Source organism: Thermobia domestica, chromosome 5 (genome assembly GCF_964235325.1).
Source record: "Thermobia domestica chromosome 5, izTheDome1.hap1.1, whole genome shotgun sequence".
Classification (NCBI taxonomy): Eukaryota; Metazoa; Arthropoda; class Insecta; order Zygentoma; family Lepismatidae; genus Thermobia; species Thermobia domestica.
In genome coordinates, this window is record NC_137458.1 from 69,726,183 (window position 1) to 69,750,881 (window position 24,699).

The following is a 24,699-nucleotide window of genomic DNA, read 5'->3' on the forward strand; positions in this document are numbered from 1 at the left end:
GTTAGTGTTTTTTTAATAGATAGAAATGGATAAAAGTATTTTCCTATAAGTAAGATAAACATCAATAGCATGTGGTCTCTGTACCTGTTCCTTTCTGACACCAAGAAAGAGGAGATGGTTAGTTTTTTGAAGGAGCTGAAGTGAAGTTAGATGCTTTTAATCTAATTCTCATAATTTGGATAATTACACTGCATGATTTTTATCAGTGAGCAGGGTTTTGGGATTGAAGTTGTTGTTTGTCAGTTGTACAGTCTTGTTCAAAGAAACTTTGCAGTACACCTCTCTTTAAAATACTCTACACTTTTACCCCCAGTTGAAATTAAATATGAATTTTCTTTGACGTATTGGCATCTTTATTTAGAGCCAAAGTACTAGAATTTCGAACGTGTGGTTACCAGAATATCACCGTCTAAGGCAAGGTGGGTGGCAGATTTTTTGAACAAGGCTGTACATTGCTGGACATGATGCAGTTTTTTTAAAATTTATTTTTTGTTATTTAATTATGTTTTATTTAAACCATAGAAATTAGAACGTGATAGTTTTATTATTATTTTGATACAAAATCTTCAATTTCGATTCAATGTTTCCTTCGATTTGGGCGATATTTTGGAATGTTGTTCGTGTTCTTTCTTCTGGTCCAAAAAAAAAAAGGAAGTTTTTCTTTGTTTATATCTATTAAGTGCTTAGTGAATTAATGATGAATTAAAATATAATATAATTAGTGACTATTAAATTTAATAAAATTATGATGGAGAAAGAATTGTTGACGGTGAAAAACACTAAAACTCAATGTAGCTATATCTGTCATCTTCATTAGATAATAGTGTCATTAACTTTGAGACCTCATTGAAATGAGTTACATATTAAGGTGGAGAATTTGTTCTAACGGTTTATTGACTAAAATTTAGTGTCAGAATGAGTTAACGTGTATGGAAAATTATTAAAATACTTTAATTTTTGTAATCTATATATATAAAAGAGAACGCACAAATCCTTTGTGAACTCATCACGCTAATACGGCTGAACCAATTTCTTTCATTTTTGGGGGGTTATTAGGATTTGGACCCTAGATGGTTTTTATCATATCACTTTAATTTTTAATTACCAGTGTCTTGAGATAATTGACCATTCAAGTGTCCATAACGTACAAATCCTTTGTTATTAGTTCATCATAGGTAAAAATAAACGTATTTATATGCAACCCGCATGACCATGTGACTCGGCGGGTTAACATAAATGACAGGCGCTATAATTTTAACATTTACTGCAATTTGAAAGCGAAAAAGTAAAAATTATCTAAGTAACAAAGTTTATTGCGTTCCGGGGTGACCGCAGCGAAGCGGGGTGAACGCTGCTAGTTGAAAAAAAATACAATTTTAATAATCAAATTATCCCGCATAAAAAGTTTGATTATTTAATTATTGTTCTAAATTTATTACTGATAGAGGATTTGTACAGTCGTCGACAGAAGAAAATAATAGCTTATATTAAACTATACTATTTTTTGTACTCACAGTCGGGACATATACACAACGATAATCATAATTTCCCGGTAAAATTTACACTATTTGTTAAAGATTTTATTTCAAAGTTGTTGGTTTGAAACGGCAGAACCGGTGAATTGGTGGTTAGAGCGTTGGACTCATGTCTGCGTGGTCCGGGGTTCGATTCCCAGCTGGTGCTTCCAAATTTCCGGCATCCGTCCAGAGTCGTGAGGCAAACTGGGGAGTCACGTGAAAACGAGACGTGACGGCTACAAGTCTAGAAATTTCTGATGTGGCTGACCATGTGCTCGTCCCTGGGCTGTACGTAGTTCTGCCGGTCGCTAGCAGATGGCGCTGGAGCAAGCTTAAGCTTACAAATGGGCCGTCACGCCAAGTGATTTTTTTTTTAATTTGAAATGAAATTATGGGAGATGGAGAGTAGTATGAGAACGACAGGAAGTAAAGTAAATAAATAAATAAAACTTGACACAGATGTGTATTACGACAAATTTACAGACAATAACATCAAAATGCCTCAATCACTCGGAAGATTGTCGAATTTCAGTAAATAGCAAATGAAATGAAGTAAATGAAATGAAGTAACATGAATCAGATGGAAATCTTCATTATATGTTGCCGTGATGTAACCGAGGCGTTAGTTGATTTTAAAAATGTATGCAGTTAATAAAGTGACAGCTTATTGAAGTAATACTTGAATGTATGATGATTCGGTAGTAGTATATCCCTTTCAGACCTGGTGGTCACATTTGTGTACATTAAGTTTTAAGCTTAATATAATTACTCTGGAGGATTCTAAATGGCTGGATTTTTATGTCAGAATTCTTTGAACTTTTCTAAATCACTTTCCACTATTTCTGTGATGTTTTAATCTGTTGTCAGGAAGCAATGCACATTTCTTGTAGACTACTTGCAGGAGCTATCACAATGGACAAAGCTCACCCACGAAGGCTGTTTTATTCTTGGCGAAACAAGCTATTTGCAATAAATTCTCCTTTTGTTTTAGTGATGTATTTTGAGTTTCCAAACTATATAGATCAAAATGATGTGTTCGATTGATCCCATTTTTATTTTATATACGTATTTCAACCCTAATGCACGCAAAATGTTTCGTCCATAATTCTCTAAATATGACATCCGCAAACGAATTGACGGTTGTATTTAATTTGTTAAGTCATAAAGAATAATAATTCAAAATAACAATAACACCGGAGAGTAAACAAAAAATCAGGTCTGAAAGGGATATTCTAGATTACTTTGGAAGCATTTGAATAAGGAATATTATATTTAGAGAGTAAACTACTAATAATATAATAATTTTTAAATAGCAATGGTATATTTTATCTTCCAGATCCAGTACAGTGTCTAAAACAGAGCTAAGGAGAGCCTCAATTCATCTTTTATTATCAATGCTCACACTTCCTCTGCATTTTCAGGTAAGTTTATTTCTTTTATTGTAGTTTAACGGGTTCCTTATTTATAATAATGAAATAATAATTAATAAAGGTGAAGAAAAATAATAATCTTGTTCAATTGGTTTAACTAAAACAAGATTACAGTCGAGTTCGAATGACTAAACAAAAAGGTTGCTGATAACGTATGTAATTTCATTTTGTTACAGTTCATGTGCGTAAAATCATAACAGCACTTCTCGATTATCTGACTTGCGTATTAATTTTGCCGGCACGCAAAAATCACATTTACAAAGTAGTTTTTCAAATAAAGTTTTGCGTGTCCATGTTTCTTTCTTTCTTATTTTTCTTTTTTTTAAAAAAAAAATTACTTGAATTTTTCTCCATGGCTTCTAAAAGTAAATTTCAAAATAATTCTAGACATTTCTAATAGCATTTAATATTACTCTTTGTGGCTTCTTAATGAATATAGTACCTAAGAGATAATGGAATATTATTTATAGTTGTCGAATGTGTAGATAAGGTATGTTTTTAAAGCCAGAATTTTTGTAGCTCAGAATTATTTATTCTGCATTCATATTTGATAAAATGTTACCTAATTATTGTTGGACAAATGTATCACCAGTATAAAAACAGTGAATCGCAAATATAAATACTACCTGTTTGAAAACCTGTTCCCAAACCGTAATGGTTAAGATTTAGGGGGAACAAAAGTGAACTGTATAATTTTCTGAACGGTATTTACACCTTTCATATCACTTCAGACCAAGCCTAAATGCGGTTGTAACTTCAGTACGCTACAAGGTTATTAGTACAACGATTACAAAATCATTTATAATTCTTTCGTATTTTCTTTTTAGAATTTGCCGATAAAAGACCTAACATCAGGATCAGAAAGAAGGGATGCCACTCCTCTTACGTTTGCGCAGTTAAAGCCCAAACTTATGAATTTACTCATAAACGCTCTGCAAGTAGAATCAGACCCACAGAATACACAAATGCTTCTTGGTAAGTCTATCTCTTAAATGCAATTTTTTTTTTTTTTTTTTTTTTTTTTTTTTTTTTTTTTTTTTTTTTACAGAACAATAAAGTTTACTAGTGATCACAAAAATATTTTTCTACTAACATATTCATGCCTGATTTGCTGTTCTTTTGTTGATTGTGCGTACTGATACCGAAAGGGTGTACAGAAGTACATAAATGCAAATATCTGCGTTGACATTTGAATTTGTGCTCAGAGTATCAGAAACTTCTCTTCTTTTAAAGTAGTTTTTCTCTCAGCTTCTCGAAAATTCGTTAATTTGAATAGCAAAGTGTATTAAATATACAAAGTTTGTTCGGAAAGTAATGTGACTAGTTTTTTCTTTGAAGGGGGGGGGTCAATCAGGAGGGCCGGGGAGGGGAGCAGGAGTCTTCGAGCTGGAGTAGACGGTTGGTAGAGGATGGTAGGTAAACGATCGATTTGGCTCTATGAATTTTTAATGAGTGTGAATCGTTTGTGAATGGACATAGATGGTAATTGTCAAAATGCAAAGGATATCGAGCAGTGATGCGCGAAAGTTTTGTGTTCAACTTAAAAAATACATGACCTAGACATTTACTATGATATAGAAAGTCCACGCGAAGGATGGAATGTTCTTTGAGTACGCTCTGGAAACGAAAAGAAGACTGGCACACTACTGATTGAGAGCTTTGTCGGCCAAAGAAGGCTCAAATGAGCAAATCTAAGGTGATATTGGTCTTTTGTGAAGGTGTTGTCCATAAAGAATTCGTACGCCGGACATCGCCTACACCTAAGTTCAGTACTATAATAGAGGCGAGCCATGCCTCGTTGTTGATAAGAGTATTTTTGGCGAAGGAAACCGTAATAACGCTGCCTAAACTTAGCCCACACTTGGTCTCGGATTTTTGTTTCTCCTTCCCAAATCCAGCTTGGGAAGACATAATTTTGGAACTGTTAAAAAATGTGTAAGTTGCTTCCTGTTAAAAACTTCCGAACTGTTAAAATATGTGTAAGCTGCTTCCTGTTAAAAACTTCCAAACAAGCTAAGATGCGTGACAGAACAGCTGGCAGCGGTGTATTAATATTCGAGGATGGTATTTTGGAATTCTAAGAGTATGTAAGCTTATTTTAAAATTAACAAAGTTTATGGAATCAGTCTCATTGGTTTCCGGACAGACATTATAAGTTTAGTATTTTAGAAGTCACTCTCTAGAGCGGGGTTTCTCAACCTGAAGCGTGGGGCCCTCTACGGGAATCGCAAGAAAAATACATAGGGGTCACGAAGAAAGATTAAAAAGATAAATGTAATTAGGATCTAGAAGCGGAAAAATAAATGTTTATAGATTATTGAATTTCTTATTTTGATAGATACATTTTTATTTCCATACTTGTTAAATTCAGCAAAGAATATTAAATTAAAAATTGTTTTAAAAACTATTGGAATGGAAGATGAATGAGTCTGGTAAAAGACTGCATGTTGAAATACAAGGAAAATACAAATAGAACTTAAAACTATAAGCAATGGGCAACAATAAAAAAAATATATATATTACAAACATTACTTAGGCGGTTAGCGTACGCGCCTTGGGCGTGGGAGACCCGGGTTCGATTCCCGGCGGGAGCTCATGTGGTTTGAATTCCACGTTAATCAGTAGGTCCCACGTCTCATATAGCCTCGCTGCTGAACGGGACTTTAAACTCAAAATCAGCTCAACTCAAACATTACTTATGGAGGGTCACAGACAAAAGAGTGTGATATGAAATTGGCTGCGGAAGTCTGCACTAGAGAATACAATATCTTTCCAATAACTAAGTGGTTCATATTAGCTTTGCTATCTTAAATAACTTGAACTAGAAAAACAAATAACTGAACAAAGCAACGTTCATTATAAAATAATAAATATGTGACAGTTTCGCCAACTAAATGAACATATTGGCTTCATCAGGCATTGTAAAAATAAGAGGGTTGCATCGAAATATACAGGATGCCGGAAAATGGTTCTAAACGCTGATTAGCTATTCAAAAGTGATTCAGCCAATCACAACAAAAGTTGATAAAAGTGAAACTAAACAGCGTAAATTCCTTTACCCTTCCTGGTCAGATAGAAAACTAAGCTACATATTAAGTCTCTTCAAAGAAGATCGTCAATTTCGTCAAGATCTTTCCACGTAAATTTCAATGAAATTCCGAATGAAATATGTAAGACTAGACCGTGAATCGAGCCCGGGTATGTCCCTTACCGTACATTGCACGAACCATTATGCTACTCAATCAGCTTCCACCCAGGTTCGATTCTAGGTCTAAACGTGTATATTTCACTCGAATTTCATTCAGTTTGGACTTACAGAAGATATGGTATGAGAAAAAAATCAATGGTTATTCCTTCCATTTATCATACTTCTTTCTATGTATTTCTGCTCGTATGGCAAACATTTCTCCAATCTAGCATTTTGATGCTTACAAATTGGGTTCCTTTATAGTTCTGTGGCTGCAACACTTGTTTGCTATTGTCGCGTTCGTAGATTCAAAGCCTTCTGGATGTACATCATCTTGAGTAGTACGCCAAGAAATGACCGGTCCCTTGGCACTTTACTGCTACACAAGAACGTAGAGTACAGTTAGTCAGTTAGCTTGTGCTATCAGAAAAAAACGTTGGTATTGGAATACCTTAAGCACTCAAAAATCTAACATTCGTATCCTTTAGAATGTAACAGACTTTCTGTTGTATATTATAATACTTTAGTTGTATTTATGTGTAAAAGAACATCCAATAAAGTTAAGTGCTTACTATTACTATTTTCAGTACTGTAAAATTACATTGATAAGGTAGTAAGTAGGGAGAGCAGTTTAGCATTCATAGTTCGGTTTTCTCCCACAACCTTTTTATTATAAAATTCGTGTTATATATGACAACGTCACTATACGTGTGATCGAGAGACAACACAAAGTTTTTTATGCAGTTTGGGTAAAATATATGTTTTTAAGAGCCAGGAAACCAAGGGAAGAATTCCACAGAGTACCAGGCAAGCTAGGTAGAAGGGATTTAGGGATTCTCAGGGTTCCAGGCAAGCAAAGAGAAATTTGTGTCCCGCAGAGCTCCAAGCAAGTTAGGTGGTTGCGGTTTAGGATCTCTCAGAGCTCCAGGCAAGCTAAGAGAGGGGTTGAATTCCCAACAAAGCTCCAGGCAAGGTAAATGGATAGAAGACCTCAAAGCTCTAGGTAAACTAAGAGGCTTGGGTTAGGTTAGAACTCTCAGTTCCAGGCAAGTTAAGAGAACAGGAATGAACAGCCAAGACTGATGTCAATAGAGACCTTACATGTAGTTTTCTGGATAGCGGTGGCGCTAGTGTTCCCCTTCTGTCACCTGACCTGACGATGAACTTGTCGTTTGCTTCTTGTAGTAGTTTTGATGTTGTTTGCAAAATTAAAAGTACGTGTTAATGTTTACAAATACAGACCACGTATAAGATGTTACGATACTATGTGACAATACGAACTTTTTATACTATTTCTAGGTGGATTGCTTCTCAGCGTACAAGATTCCGCAGCTTCTGAGGAAGTTGAGCAAGTCACACAACCAGATGTTGGCACTGGAATAGATTCTACGTCTAATTTGCTGTCTTCCGGTAAGTTTCGATAATCTTGTCATATTTTCAGTATAGTCTTTTAACTTTTCTGTAATATTAATTATTTTGATATTGATCTAGTTATATGAGATGATAACTACAGAAGATTACAGGTTTGGAAGAAAATAACCCAGGCGCATGCAGCACGTACTTTCTTTATATTTTATACAGTCAAGTATACCTTTAAAATATATTTGAATTCATATATATGATATATTTATATATTTCATTAAACATTTAAAATTTTTGTATTCAGTATGATGGAAATTTACATCGAATTTTCGAAATGGTTACTTTCGATACAGTCAGATTATTTTATTACACTTTCTCATTCGAAAGTAAAATTAGAGAAGAATCGAGTACAAGGCCATCTTGTAATAGCTTAAGGACTAGGAATTTTTGCCAGTCTAGTGAAATTCTGTTCTGCAGTTTTATCATTTTGGTAATTTAGGTAATCTTGAAGGGCGTTCTTATGTAAGCGAATAGTTTCTGCACATATCTATGATATACATTTTCGCTGGTGTAATTCTGAGTGGGGTGAAGAATTTTTAGTGTTCAATATTCTGAGATAGTTGCAGAAATAATTGAATTAAGGTTAGTTTAAAGGGACAAGTTTCGCGGAAGCCGACTACAGCCTTCGTATCTCTGTCATGTATTTTTTACCTTTCACAAAAATTCGCGATTTCTCTTACAAATTTCAACCTACAGACTTTAAATTTTTAAAGAAGGAACTTCATAACCTATCGAAGGCAGGAATCCGTGCCTACTTTTTATTTAGAATTTTCTTCAATGTTGAAATGGCTTAATTGTTGAAATGGATATCCAAAGCTATAACAGTGGAACTGTTTCAATAATGAAGAAAATTCTAAATGGAAAATCGGCACGGATTGTTGCCTTCGATAGGTTATGAAATTTTTTCTCTAAAAATTTGAAGTCTCTAGGTTGAAAATTGTAAGAGAAATTGTAAATTTTCGTGGAAGGTAAAACATACATGAGGGAGATACAAAGATTGTAGTGCCATCTATCGGCAAAACTTGTCCATTTACACCAACTTTAAGACTTGCCAAACCTTGATAGAAAAAACCAGAATTATCTGCAATGGAAGTAGATGTACTGATCACCCATCTAAAAATATATCTGACTGGTAATAGTCATTTGTCAGCAGTATTTCAGAGATCAGTTAATGCACAGTTGGAAATAAGTTAATTTTAACATGTATTGTAACTCTAATTATCTCGTGTTGTTCATTAGTAGCTCTATTAAGGTCCTTCCTAACATTGTTCTACATTTTATTATAACTTTTGCGTTAATTCTGAATTTTACGATATTTTAACTTCGCAAAGAAAAACAAAATGTAAATTCTTCCTCAGTTCGTCCTACTTCTGATATTTGCAGTTTGTACTGTTTTGGAGTATTGATTATTTCGCACTGATTTTACCTTCTAGTAGTTATCAATAGCAAATGCAAGTGCCTACAATGTGTGAAGTAATGGATAAAAAAAAAAAAAAAATAAATCCCATCTATTTTCTTATTCACCACCGAAATATTTACAGTTAGGTAAGATAGATTAAGAACTTTAATTTGCAGGCTTGTTTGTTTTCAGAGGAAGTTTAACATTAATGTAAGTTTTGTTTTCCTATTCGGAGTTTGTGTAAGTTTTAAATATTCCAAAGAGGATCTATTTGAAACATACATTTTCCTGTATTAATCAAAGATGTGGTTCATCCGAATGATAGTGACAAGATCATAAGTGAATCAATATTAATTTCAGGACGAGGCCTCGATATGAGTGTTTCCTAATACTGACGCACGGCAAACTGAATGGTATTATATTTGCGACAATACAGGAGTAGTAATTGATAAATTTTGATTCGTTTATTCATACTGATTACTGATTAGTTTTGATCAGAACCGGCGGAAAGGGGCTACCGAACAAACTATCAGAAGTAAGCTATCGGGATGATTTACTGATTGGAGTAAAAATCTGTGACGGAGATTCATGACAGAAGCGGTGCTTTTATGCAGTGGGTTCCAATTTCCAATAATAAATAAGAAAAATTGTGATAGTTCAGTAATAAATAATCGTTTCTGAATGATTAGCATAAACCGGCGGAAAATATGAAAATACAATGAGTAGAGGGAGTAATTACATACACTCAAAAACACAAATCAAAAATCACTGTGGATAGACAAATAAACGACTTGGTATTTACTATGTAGAGAAACAACAGGAAACAACCATACTTTAATATCAGATGTTTTACAGGTGTATTTAAGCTATTTTTATTGTTACTGCCAACTCTTAGTATTTGCTAATACATCAGATTAAGGGTCTTGTATCAATACGATAATAATAATGAATAATTTCAGATTGTCTAGGTCCCTTTCAGTCATTTAATATGTTTATAGAACAGAGTTCACTTCGTCTAGTTAGCTGAGAGGGAATGGTATAAGGCCTGGGGGAAATAAGGTAAGAAGAGACGGATAATAAACCCACTGGAAGCAACTTGGTCTTTACAAAGGAAAGGAACAATGTGTGTGTGTGTACGAGGCGCATGTCGAAATAAAAGGGCCGGGCCGATAATTTTTTTACGCCGGGTTGGCAACACTGATGAAGTTGAGCATGTCTTATTACTCTGTGCTTGCAACAGAGATAGAATCATCCGAGTGAAATTGTGTAGGTGCGAGTAGCAGTAAGATGAAATGGCTGCCATAATACAAAATCCCGCCAAATGTGAAGTGAGATCTGTCATACGATTTCTGAACGCCAAAGGACAGAATGCAGCTGACATCTATCGGGAATTGTGTGTCATTTATGGATCGACAGTAATGTGTGAAGGGAAAATCAGGCTTGGTGCAGAGAGTTTTGGGAAGAATGTTCAAATGTTCATGACGATGAGCGTAGCGCAAGGCGCAGTGCTCAGACGGACGATCTGGTGAAACGCGTTGACGAGAAAGTACGATTCAATCGCCGCGTCACAATAACTGAACTTGCCAAAGAATTTCCAGAAGTGTTCACGAAAATAGTGCATTGAATTGTGACTGACAAGCTGGGTTATCACAAACTGCGTGGGAAGTGGGTGCCAAAAATGCTGACAGACGCTCACAAAGAGCAAAGAATAACAGCTGCAAGTGTTTTTTTCGCCCGTTGGAGGGGAGGATGGGGATGACCTCTTTTGTCACATAGTGGAAGTGGAAGTAGCAGTCAATACAGTAGCGACAATTTGGTTCTAAAATGGTGAAATTCAAACAGACACCATCAATTTTACAAAATCATGTCCATGTTTTGAGACCAAAAGGACATGTTTCTTATTGAGGTCTTGGGACCAGGACGAACAATTACAGCGGATGTGTATTGCAAAACACTGAATACTCTGCGACGTGCCATCCCAATTTGGCAGAGAGGAATGCTACGCTCTGGAGTTATGCTGATCCATGACAACACGCACCCTCACACAGCTCTTCGTACTGTTGAGACAATTCAAATATTTCGGTGAGAACTATTGAGTCATTCTCCTTACAATCCTGACCAGGAATGTTTGGAGGTTCATGGTGACTACGTCAAAAAAAAAAAAAAAAAAAAAAAAAAAAAAAAAAAAAAAAAAAAAAAAAAAGGTGTATACTTGTATATCAATCATGGTGCTTGGGGTCCCGGGTTCGATCCAAGCCCCCGCCAAGTGAACTTTGTGGTGGACAAACACTGTGTGCGTGGATTTTCTCGGGGTTCTCCCGTTTCCTCTCACTTTCTTCATTCCACCATTTCATTCATTACTCATCATCACCGTCTCCTTTAGCCTAACCGGCATAATCGTGGGACGTAAAACTCAAAGATTTCATTTCATTGTATATCAATCACAGTAATTTTTTTTCTTTTTTTCAAGAATATTGGCCAACTTTTTTGACATAGGACTCGTACTTAGTAACAATGTTAGCGGTGTGGGTAAGAGACAAGATCTTTATACACAGAGAAATCCAGGGAAAAAAAAATCCTTAATTAGAACGAAACATCCGAACATTGCTATTAGCCTATTTCTTTATCTTCATTACGCACATCTGCATAATTATTCATGCATGACGAAGTATTTTCTTCCGAATTGTTTACTGTACACGTAGTTTTCCGAAGAAATTAATCTCCTTTATGGTTAGTATACGTGTCTTCGGCGCGGGATACTCCGGACCTCATGTAGTTCGGATCCCACGTTAAGCTGTAGGTCCACATCTCATACAGCCATGGTGCTGAAAGAAACGCTTAACTCCAATTAAAAAAAAAAACTGCAACCTCCTCCTCATCTTCTTTGGGTTATATTATAGCGAGCTACATTCATTTTAAATAATAGTTCTCGTAGAACGTTGTGGAATCTTTTAACAGGTGTTAAAGTCTCCATCTTAACTAAGAAGGGATTATTCTTCTTGGCTGCTGCTGATATCTCGCCGAATAAGTTTGGAAAATATTTTGATACTCTTCTTGCTTTCTTCCGCATTTTGTGTTGTGAATTTTTGTGGTATTTTATGTTAAGAAACACATTGCAAAATACATATTATAATTCATCAGATTTGAAAATGTAATCACAGCTTCAATTTTATTTTTGAGTACGTCCGCTTTATTTGTTTATTTTTCCAACCTGCATGTTTTTTTTTTATTTGTGCTTTTTTTTTTCTTGTGTGAATACCGTGTTTAATGTGTTCTTACGCTTTGATGTCCCGTTTCTCTCTAGCATCAGACTCAATGAGTTCTCACAGCCTTGGTGATTATCGTAGCCTTACTGAAGACCTGCTGGATTATCCGGATGGGGAAGCGTCCTTTGGTAACATGTGCTATGACTTCCCATGTGGATTGATCAAAAGTAAATTTTGTTGTGTCCATGACAGCATTATTCGATACTGTGATATTGAGATTTTGTTTTTCATTCATGGGTGGCACTCCTCTCTCCCTACCTGCTCTTAGCTAGTAATACAAGAAGAGTAACCTTAGTAAAAAATAATCAGATAGTATTTCCTTACAGACTTAGTAAGTAGACGATACTAAGTTATGGACTCTGTCTCCGGTGCATTGTTTCTGACTACACTGATAAGCAAGGCTAATGAATTAGTTTTCTTTGTGCTTTTCTTCGTTGGGACGTTGTGGTGAGGCTTTTCTGTATCATACTTGCATGGGAGTTGGTAGTCTTAATCTATTCGCATGTGTAGTTTTGGCCTCATACTGTATATACATTGTTTTAGATGAAGTAATAACTCACAAATTTCTTAGTTTTAATATTTCGTAAGTATGTCACTCTGCAGTAGACAAGTAGAAATACTCTAGATTTGAGTTTATTCAAATATGTTCTCATGGTATCTAAATATAGTTATATTTCAGTGATTGAAATTGTTAGTATAATCAGATGTATTGTTGTTATCGTTGGAAATTGTGATATGAAAAGTGTCAAGCAATGCACTCAACAAATTCTGCTTATTAATTCTTTACATTATATTATGACGGAAGTATTCATTTTGCTGAGAATCACCTCGTTAATGGATTTATAATCTAAGGGTACAAGAACATTTTTTTAATGAAATTTTTGTAAACGAATGGATGTAGCTTTTTCCATATTTCATCGACTTTTAGTTAATGAAACTAATTTTAAGTTTTTCAAAGAAATACAGGGTGCATCAAAACGTGCCACTGATAAATAGTAGCCCTACTGGGAGGATCTTTACCATACTTTGTGCGAAAATTACGTTGCACAGTTGTCGTAGTCTTAGATTCTTTAAACCAAAACGCATAGCTAGCACGCTCGGGACCAGTAAAGGCAGTCATCATTGCTGCAACTGCCACTAGCGCTTGCGGTGGCTTGTTTCTGAACTAGTGTACTACATGAGTCAAAACTTTGTTACAAAATGACATCAAAACTATGTCTGTAAGATAAAGGAATAAATCAAAATGAGTTTTTAAAGTTGTAAAGTGCTTTTTGATACACCTGTATATACTCCTTTTTAGATTGGATCATGCCGAGGAAGATAGGTGCTATTAAGTTTACTTTAATACGTATTGAGGTCAACAGAAAAAGTTCTTTGCTCCAGTAAAAGATAATTTCAATTTAAACTATTGACTGGGATACACTGTAAAATACTAGAAGTTTTTTGCAGTTCTGTTGAAAGTCAAATCAAAACTTGTGGTATCCTAAATTATCATAATCCTGGGTGAAGACAGTTGGTTCCGTGTTATTTATTGCAGAAAAGTATGTTTCGGTTTTCAGTTTACCTTTTAGCCCACTACATCTTGTGTCACTAACTTACTACGTGGCAGACAAATATATCGAATATCTTTCTTAGAAGGTCACTTGGGTCATATATTAGTTTTCTGTGTTCTTTCAGGAAAAGAGCCAAACTGAACAGGCCTTTTCCGTTCGTTTAGTTGCTATTGCACAAAATTTTGGTGTATGTGGCGGGTTCGATTCCTGGTGGGAGAGTATTGAAAACGTATTACAGTGGTTCGGATTCCAGTTTAAACTGTAGATCGATGTTTCATATAGCCTCAGTGTTGAAAAGAGATGCGAAGCTTGAGCGAACAAATAATTCGAGTTGAACAGTATTTTCTATCAGAGAAATTTTCCTTTTCCAGTTATTTCCACTGAAGTATACAATTTCTGTACACCAAGGGTAGGCAAACTTTTTAAGTGTGAGGGGTACTTTTTTTTTTTTTTTGTCAAAAATCACTGGTGGTCTTCTTATCTATTCATTAGCCCACTACAGGGAACTATAAAACAATAATTGTCATTGATACAGACAGTATGACACAAACCTCAGCGGACTACCTCATATGACTTACAGATCGATTAGTAACCCACGGTCGACAGGTTTTCGTGCTATATACTGTAGTTTTCTATGAACGAAAGAGAAAACAATACTTCAAGAGACTTACTGTACGTTAAGAAAGAAAACAAAGTAATGTAAGCTTAGCAGTTTACTTCCACTGGTTAATTTGTTCACAGATATTGACAGTTTTTTTTTTTTTTTTTTTTTTTTTTTGTTTAAATAATAATACGATCTGCTTACAACGCTCACGTGTAGTGCGAATAGTCCTTACTTTGACCCAGGCCAAATGTAATAAACAGCTCATGCCTGTTGACTGCATCGGAGCTCTGTTTCCTTCCGACTCCTGTAGACATCGGTAAAATCTTGTAATCTTAAGTTTAAACCTTTTCTCACTACTTTCTTGTATTTTATTCCCCAGTTTATCATCACTATTTGCTATACATTAATACTATCTTCATATGTGTTCCCAAACTAATCGTGCGCGTTGGCAGATTTGGACTCCGTTATAAGAATACAAATTCGAGTCATAGTTCAAATCCTCTGTTAATAGTGATTTTCGTTCTTCCACATTTGGCAATAAAGAGTTAAGAGATGAGATGATGTCTTCCAAGCAACTATTTTGACTTTGTAACTGTAAATATTATTGTATGCAGTTTTAACTTATTAGGAACGACTATTTTAAATCAATCTTTCTTCAGAGACGGGAAAAATCAAATTGAAGTTATGTTGTATTGTAATATACATAGAATAACTTATTTGACAAATAAAACACAAATGAAGCTTATAAACCACACCCATTCTCCGTCCAGTTTTGTGTTTATATACCACACTCGTCCTCAACGAAATGATCGACTTTATTTATATGAAACCCTGTCTCTAAAGGTCTTTTTAGAGATATATATCAGTCTTCCTTGAGAGACAAAGGAAATGGCCGCCCTAAAGTCATCCAAGCCTATGATTGGATATTGAAAGGCTTGTTTGAGAAATTAAATGTAAATGAGACTCATAAACCCCCACCCGTTATATGGTCCAGGATTTGTGTTTATATACCACACTTGTCTTCAACGGAACGATTGACTTTGTTTATATGACAGGCCCGTCTCTAAAGTGTCTCTTTAGAGATATATCAGTCTTTCTTGAGAGACAAAGGAAATGTCCGGCCTAAAAGCCACTAAGCCTATAACTGGATATTGAATGACTTCTCTTTTAACAAATTAAACGCAAATGAGACTTACAAATTACACTTGTCCTCTCCGTACAAATGTATTTAATATACCAACGAAATGATTGAACGTGTTTATATGGCATGCTTGTCTCTAAAGGGTTTAGGGATGGCTATCAATCTTTCTTCAGGAATTAAAAAAAAAAAAAAAAAAAAAAAAAGTAGAAAGCCATCCAAGCTTGTGATTGAGTGTTGAATAACTTTTCTGACAAATTAAACCTAAATCCATTCTTCACACAAAAATCAAATTCTTTCTTGGTTATGAAAATGAAATGGAGTGGATTTCCTTCAAAATATGAAACCACCAGGCTAGTTTACTTGGCTTGTCTCTACCTCGTTGAGAAAATTCATTTGCATTTATCGCATTGGTCTGAGTATAGTATGACCTCGAATATTGCACCTTCATCTGGTAAATATCAGTCGCAATCTTCACCATCATAATCATCATGTCCTTTACCGTTTCATTTTCTGAAGTGGAATTGGATTCTTCTTCAGTTCGACTGTCATTCCATAAAAGGACACATTCACTGCCATTCATATTGTTGGGAACACGGCATTTTTTAAAATCCTTAAGAATAAACTCACTGGTGATTCTGTTCGATGATCTAGTGAGCGAAATATATGAAATCAACTTTTTCTTTTTTCAACTATAAATAGCTAGACTGCGATTGTAATCCGAGTATTTTTTTTTTTTTTTCACGAAACTAATATAATATATTATTATTAAAATTCACGAAAAGGTAACAAGTAAGTTCAAGAATTAGAGTGTTTGTTATCAAATGTCGCCGTGAATAATCTTATAAACGCAACTTCTGTAACATCATAGCAAAGCATTTTTCTCTAAATTGGATAAGATTTTCTTCTAATTACCATGTTATGAAGTAGAGTTTGTTGAGTGCAGAACATGCTGTATAAAAGAGCTTATTGTGGTTCTCGAAAAAGAAAAAAAGAAAAAAAAATAAACAGTTGATAAGAAGTTTGTTATCGTTTTCAAATGTTAATCTTACACTCAAGCAGAAAGAGAAAAGCAAAAGCAAAATTGTCCACGTTTATCATATTGTAATCCTTTCGGAGTAACTTTCGTAAAATGCTAGATTTTGAACTTCAGCATGTGTCCATTACCATATTCGTGCAGTATGGTAATAAGACTTTTTTTTTTATGTACGAAGTCTTTGTGTCAAAATGACGGGCGAGTTGATGACGTCATGTTTCATTTGTCGCTAAGTATAAGAGAATAGAACGTCAAATAAAGTAGTGAAAGTGTTAAGTCGCAACCTTATCACGTAACCACAACCATAGAAAAGTAAGTTTTGACAGAAACTTTGTTTATTTATATTATCTCTTCCTGCTTGAGGCCAGTTATGATGACTGAAAACCTTTCGTACTTAGTTTTTTTTTTTCTTATTATTATTTAATAGTCTTATTCAGAATCGCGTAAGTACTTTATAAATATATACAGGGTGATTCAGGAGGAATGTCACATAATTTATGAGGTAATTCTGCATGTGAAAATAAACCGAAAAAGTCCTATGAATATGTGTCCGATTTTTGATCTTTACAAAACCGGAGCGGGTTGAAGACTACACACATCCATGAATAATTATGAAGACAAGAGCGAATATTACGTACCAAATGCCCTGTAGGCGCTGTGGTGAGCAGAATAATGATGGGACAGATGACTGATCCATCCTGCAAGAGGTGTACAAAACGTCCTCCACCCATCTCAATGCACTTGTCAACTCGTTGGAGGGTGTGTTGTGTTGCACACCGAACATCATCTCGGCGGGCTTTAATGCGGACAACAGCGTCAGTGATGCAAGCGACAGGTTCTTCACGTGTATCCACCTTCCTAGCCTACACATCGCTCTTTAACTAGCCCCATAAACGGAAGTTTAATGAAGTTAGGTCGGGTGATCTGTGAGGCTAGTTAATGGGTCCGCCAATCCACCGTTGAGGAAATGTGTTATTCAGATACTGAGGTACTTGTCTGGCACAGTGAATCTGTACAACACTTAAGCACGACACGCACACGGCCTCACAACTGGTCACTTATCCAACCCATGATTACATACTGGGTATGCTTGCGGCTGTTACCTCGGTGCGACGTCACATTCCTGCCATCTATTGGACAACCTCCACACCTCTTCTAGGATGGATCAGTCATCTGTCCCACCATATTCTGTCCACCACAGCGCCTACACAGCATTTCGGTAAGCAATATTTACACTTGTCTTCATAATCATTCATGGATGTGAATAGTCTTCAACGTGCTCCAGTTTCATAATGATCGAAAATCGGACACTTGTTCATAGAACTTTTGCGGTTTATTTTCACATGTAGAATCACCTCACAAATTATGTGACATTGCTTCTGAATCACCCTGTATATGGGATGGAATATGCATATGTTTTATGCAGCATCTGTGACAGCGATGTATTGCAATAAAAATAATAATATAAAACGCTTCAGATAGCTATATCATTATGGATAAAATTAAATCTCATAGAAAGGTAGAAATTAAAACAGTGATTCTCTCACGTAATATCATATCAGAAGCCAACGCTCTCTAGTACAATGTGTATAATCACTATCAGGAGTTGATTGAATTTCCCAGGGTGTTACAGAATTTTATCACAATATTTTTTTTCGTTGATTCCTTACATCAAAATAAGAAAAACAATTCATATAAACTTGTAGTCGGAAGTGCATAATTTCTTAGTTATAAGGTGCAGAAAACATGAAGAAGTGAACTTTAAAAGTCCATAGTTCCACTACTATAGGACCGATCGTAGTCGGGTCAAGACAGTACTGAGGAACTAATATGTGAACTATCCAAATATCAATCTTTCAGAACCTCCGGTGTTTGCACAATCATTTTTAGAGAGGTTGTTTGGGAGCACTTGATCACTCTCTGCCTACCTTTCTAAAAATTGGTGTCCAAGTACTGGAGCAGTCTTAAACACGGATATTTGGATAGTTCACACACCAGTTCCTCAGTGATGTCTTGGCCCGACTACGATAGGTTCCATAGTAGTGGAGCTATGAACTTTTGAAGTTTACTAGTTTCACGTTTCCGACACCCTAAAGGTGAACTTCGAAACTATCTATCCACTTTGGAGCACAGGTTCATATGAACTTTATTTCTTATTTTGATTTAGTAGCACCTTCTCAATTTCCTTTCCCGACAACTTCGGAATAGATTAACAGATTTGAATATAATTTTTACGTAACCTAAAAAAAAAAAAAAAAGTTCTCCGCAAATTATAGCGAGATACTTTCGAATTCTTGTATTCATTTTGAACTTACGTAGGGGATGTTGACTGTACAACAAAATTAAAATTATTATATACAAGCAAAAATGTAATTACGTAACATAACTTTACTTAAATTTAAAAAAAAATAACTATTTCTTAATTTTATTATCTTTTTTTCTCATAACTTTTAACCGCTCGTCTAAACAGTTCTCATTCAATAATTTTACAAATATTAGAATGTAATTTCTCATATAATAGCATACAAATCCTTTATTGCAATCCCTACGGAATAATAATATATTTCTTTCTAGTAGATCGCAAATAAAGCTAAACACAATAGATACTAATATATCAGGAGTATGCTTCAATAAACAAATTAATGTGTACTTTCATACTAGTAAGATTGGGGGGAACTTTTAATTAATGTTGTCTAAAGGCTCCTAATTTTCAAACTAATGTTAATGAGTTATTGTTTTAATCTGAAAACTTCTATTTAAAATTTGTAGGGGAGAGAGAATATTGTAGGAACGCATCTCGTAGATGAAGGATAGTTACATACATACTTAAATATTTACATGTGTAGTAATGTATACATACTACCATGTGGTTAATGCAAAGTTGGTTTTCTTATAGACTCTGCCCACGCATTGTTTGTACGAGCAACATACCTTGTATGCCATCGTCTGATCTCTTCCTGGAAAGCTGATCTCAATGTTTCTTTGGCTGCTTTGGAACTTCTGGGAGGACTCGCTAGGACCCATATAAGAGAAACAGGTACATTGCATGTTTTTGTAGTTCAGAAGCACTGACATTAATTTCAAGTTGCGTCCATTATTTTGGAGAATTTTACTTGTTATATTTATTTATATGTATGTGTAACTGCGAAGATTTGAAATGTGTTGTTCACCACTTTCGATACTGCGACGTGATGATGAGGACTTTAGGCGATTTCAATAGGAAGATATGGAGAGATATTCTATTCATTGAGTTTTTAAAAATAGCCTGTAGATAGTTGTATATGTATCTAGATGTTAATCTATGTGTGTGTGAACAAGAACCGTAACATTTTTGTTGTACGTAAGTACGTTATTATTAATATTCTTATTGAATTGTCCGATTTCTGTATGCTTAGACACACACACACATATATATAGGGTGCACCACTTGTGAAAATCAACTCAACTCAACTCAACTTGACTTGAAATACCCTTGTACCTTTCATACTAATACATTTTACAAGTTGAAATTTTGTATGATACAAGTATCGGCAGGGAAATTTGTTTCATATAACTCTGTAGTATACTACCAGATTAACGGTATTGCCAACCCAACAGAAAATTGTAATTTTTAAAAATGGTACCACGTCAGATTATTACTAATTTCAAATGTATTACCGCGAACAAAAGTGCATTCACACTTCCAGTTTTTCACATCCTTCAGTGTTAGACAACCAACAATACAGTCTGGATTGCTTGGTTGAGACCAAAGTAAGGCGTTCTACAAACGATCTAGTTTGTTCAAAAGATGTCAGTGTAGTAAAATGAAAAAAAAAAGAAAAAAAATCCATGCCTCTGCGACGAATAAACAATCAGAAAGAAGATACTGTTTAGTATCTGCAGAACGATTCATGTAATGAGCAACTTACAAAGTAATCTTATTTAACCTTAGACATACCATTGAAAAATCAGTCTTGTTCAAACTTTCATTTTGTTTCACAGGATACAATATTTTGTAAAATCTCGGGATGTTTTACATTATTCGCTTCAACGTTACCTTCTATTTCGTTAGTTTTTAGTTTTAATATTTCTACTAAAACTTTAAGAAATATATATCACGTCGTGCGATACGTTTGTCTTCCACCTTTGTTTTGCAAAAATTTCTTTTATCCTCAAACCATCGTATTTTTCATTTAAAAAGTATTATTATTATGTATCATTTACACATTAAAGCTAAGAAGAATATTTTGCGGTGTTGTTGTTATTGGTTTCCAGTGTATTTGGAAAATACAATCGAAAAATAGAGAATAAATCCCTCAGAAACACTAGAAAAATCCAATATCCGTAATAGGAGTAGGATTACAATATAAATTATCAGAATCTAGTTTCTTTAAAAATCAAGAAAAGAAACCTAAACATAGGCTACTCTACGAAATCCCTATCTTAACAGGAAATACAGACTTCCATTTAGAGAACTAAAAAATTCCGGACTCAGAATCATTTACCTGAGCTTTTCAAAAAACTATAACTTCTAGGGACCCTGACATTCCCTATATTGCCACCACTGAGGCATAAGCCAGCAAAGAGATGCGAAATGGATCTTCGAGGCGTCCTCGCGTAGGATCTCGTCAAAAGTGAAGATGATAGGAACAGTTCCATCCGTATTTATAGACAAACGACACAAAGGGATGCTTTGACCTCCGTTTCATAGATCCATAGCTGCAGCCAGGGGAGGAAACCTTCTGGGTCGGAAAAGAGAGAAACGGTTTCCCCCCTCTACAATAAACTAACTGGTTATATCTGGAAATAAACACTTTTTTTTTCTAAAATAGCTAAGAGGAAACAAGTATTTAAATGACATGGTTAGGATGCTCTAAAAAAAAGTAGAATATACAAAAATATATATTTACAATAATAATAAACTTAACATATTAATTATGAAATAAACATTATCCAGGCCTGGAGATTTTTTACTTCACTTAAACCTATCGTAATATACGTATATGTTCATTTACAATTCTTTTAATATATAACAACCAGGTGGCACAAACAAAAATGGCCTCTAGAAGAGTAATAACACAAATAAGACGGACGGGACAATGCATATCCTAATTACCTTTTCGTTGAATACTATGATCGTGATATGACGTATTTAAAAAAAAAAAAGTTACAGGATATTGAAATTTCGACATTTTAGAGTGACTTCTAAGCATTTTTCGTTTTATTTAAAAAATGCTTAAATAAGCATCACATGTAAGGAATTATATTGTTCGCAATAGTTAAAAGAATCCTTTTACCGTTTGTTTCAATTTGATATCTCAAATCGTTCCGGAGATATGGTAATTACAACTAAAGCCATTGCTGTAACGTTATAAAATCAAAGGAAAACAACAATAATTTTCAAGATTTCCCAGAAACTGAAAATGCTATTTTTTGAAGAATCCTTGTACTTCCTGAAACTCATATAATTTCTTACGTCGAAATCTTGCAGAAGACTGTGCAAATATGAGGCCGTGCTACTCAGGTGAATATAAACAGATTGTAAATCGTTTTTATCAGCTAAATGCTCGTATATAACACGCATGATCGTGGGCGTTATGGTATGCTGACACAATGTACGTCGTTTATCTGGAGGCATGATAGTTCAGTGATAGACCATACACCTCTGATAGAAGGGGTGCATGAGTTTTCTCACAGTTCTGTCTGCTCCAAAATTCTCATTTTATCAGTTCTTTGATAATTATACCATTCCACTAATCATCTGTCCACGGTGCATTAAGTGGAACATTGAACTAGATTTTATTTCTCGTGCCCTTTGAGATCGGAATAAAATTAAAGATATTCTAATCCTCCTTCAACAGTTATCCTGACTATCGCTGTCTTGCGAGCAATGATAATATTTAGGAAAATGTAAGCATAAGGCTAATACTCACCGCAGAAAACAAACCACTCCTCTTGGAAATACTTTCGGAGAACATTATCTCCATCTTCAGCCTAGTCACAGTTTGAGAAAGATTTAAAACATTAGGAGAAATGTGGATGAGTAAAATGTTTTTCGTATTTTAAATCCGTTTTAACCATTTTACTCATCCACATTTCTCCCCATGTTTCAAATCCTTTTTGAATTGTGACTAGGCTGAAGATGGGGATAATGTTATCCGAAAGTACTTTCTAGAGGAGTGGTTTGTTTTCTGCGGTGAGTATTAGCTTTTTGATTACATTTTTGTAGTTATTCTGACTGTTTCTGTAGTTGATCAGGTTTGTATCTCAAATGGAAATCTCAATAAATCTTTCCCTTTTTCTGCTTTCTTACAAGGAAAAGATTACGGCCATAATTAGAGTTTCATAGATGTGTAAGTTTTCGAGGGCAAGAAAACAATGGAATACTGAGTTCTGGAATATTCAGTAGTTTACTGCTCCTTACAGATTCACGCTTTTGGTATGTTTTATAAGAAGCATTTCACACAAGTGTTGAAAAATACCACAGTTCAAATAAGAACATCTTCAAAATACGTAGCTTGTATGCGACTGGCAGCTTAAAATTCAGTGAAATAACTACAAATATTACGTCGTTTATCTGGAGAAAAGAAAATTGAATTTCATTAACGACAAATACGTTCTTTCAATTTTCAGTTTGTTTGTACATTCATGTCCAAAATTATTGTCGCATATCTACAAATATGTTGCTGTAGGAATATGTCATAGCGAATTCGCTGGGCATTTCTTAAAATGTTAGTACGGTATGGGTATAATCGGCAGACTTGGATGTGGCAAATTTCCTGTCAAAAACACAGTAAATAAGAACAATAAGACGAAAATAAAACTCTCTTGCCCATTTAGCAACATTTTGTATTAGTCATTCTAATTTTCGTATTTATAATTCTTTTCCTATGAAATTTACCACAAATATACATTTCCCAATTATTAAAAGTATCTGCAAAATCATTATCAAATTATATTCTTACAAGAAGACAGTTATAGATATGCGACAATCATTTTGGACATGAGTGTACATTTTATTGTTATCGTAGATGATCAAATTAATTACATTCGTGCTATATATTTTCAATGTATTAAGTAACAGTTATATTGAAGAGTAGAAAAGCAAGTGGAATAATCAGATTACAATACAGTTTGACTGTGTGTTGTGGGAGCATGAGTATAGGAGAAACATATGCTATTGCTCAAAAGAGAAATGTTTTAGAAATTAAGTTTTAATATATCAGTGTCATTATCTAAATACCTGAGTGAAACCACGTAATTTTATTGACAGCATATACATTTCCTTTCCACGCATAACTTGATTACAAAGAAATCATGTTATACGCCCCCCCCCCCCCAAAAAAAAATAACTTATCAATCACCAGTTTCTTAATGATTGTGTTTGTAAAAAGTGGTATGGTATGTTCTGTTGTATCAGCTCATGTTGACCATATTTTGATTCTTTTTTTGCATGCAGCAAGGAAATTAACCGGTACGTTAAAAAAGAAGTTTCCATGTAATTGCATAACGAATAATATAAATCTCTTGATGTAGTTCAAGAACTAAGTGTTTAACAGTCCTAAAGTATCCATTGGAGTAAGAAATGTCTTTCTTATATATAAGGATGTACGAGGAAACTCTAAACACACTCTGGGAAACGTGTATTATATAGAATGTTGTAAAGAAAAAGATATCAGGCTTTATTTGCTACGCAAATCAAAACTAAGATTTTATTGGCTATAAGAAGTTGCATCACAAGTTTAACAGATGAAGCTTATATCTTTCTGCTGTAGTGTTACATTTGGTTCCGTAATGGTTTAACAATAATGACCTCCCCCCTTTACTCAGTGTTTGGCAGACATAAATTTTGCATTTTTTCATGCGGTGTGCAAACTTAGATTAATTTTAAGCTCTCCGTTGGTGATCAAACCGTTGAAGATAAAAAGCTTCACATTGTAAAATATGTGCCATTCCAAATTGCGCCAAATGTTTAGATATATAAATTGGTAGAATACACTACATGTTACTGTAGGTTCGTTATAGGATGTATATTGATGAACCAGTATTGTATCAGAGTTACCTTCCTAAGTTTGCTGTGTGAAGCCAAGTGCCCTCTGCTTCATCTGCATATCAAAATGCAGATGAGTGCACATTTGCATATCAATATGTTAATTTTGTGAATAAAT

The 24,699-nt window shown here is 34.6% G+C and overlaps 1 protein-coding gene across 5 annotated transcripts in view; it reads left to right on the plus strand.

Moving 5' to 3' along the window:
- LOC145685959 (ral GTPase-activating protein subunit beta) overlaps window positions 1–24,699 on the plus strand; it is a 123,340-nt gene that overhangs the window by 60,862 nt on the left and 37,779 nt on the right. For 2 of the 5 annotated variants that reach the window (XM_081758745.1, XM_081758749.1), the window contains 6 exons: window positions 2,854–2,938; window positions 3,775–3,922; window positions 7,434–7,544; window positions 12,260–12,388; window positions 19,449–19,589; window positions 23,991–24,005. In XM_081758745.1, the coding sequence (XP_081614871.1) occupies window positions 2,854–2,938; window positions 3,775–3,922; window positions 7,434–7,544; window positions 12,260–12,388; window positions 19,449–19,589; window positions 23,991–24,005 (629 nt within the window). The remainder of the gene's footprint in view (window positions 1–2,853; window positions 2,939–3,774; window positions 3,923–7,433; window positions 7,545–12,259; window positions 12,389–19,448; window positions 19,590–23,990; window positions 24,006–24,699) is intronic. The other 3 variants (XM_081758747.1, XM_081758748.1, XM_081758746.1) reach the window with 3 other exon arrangements.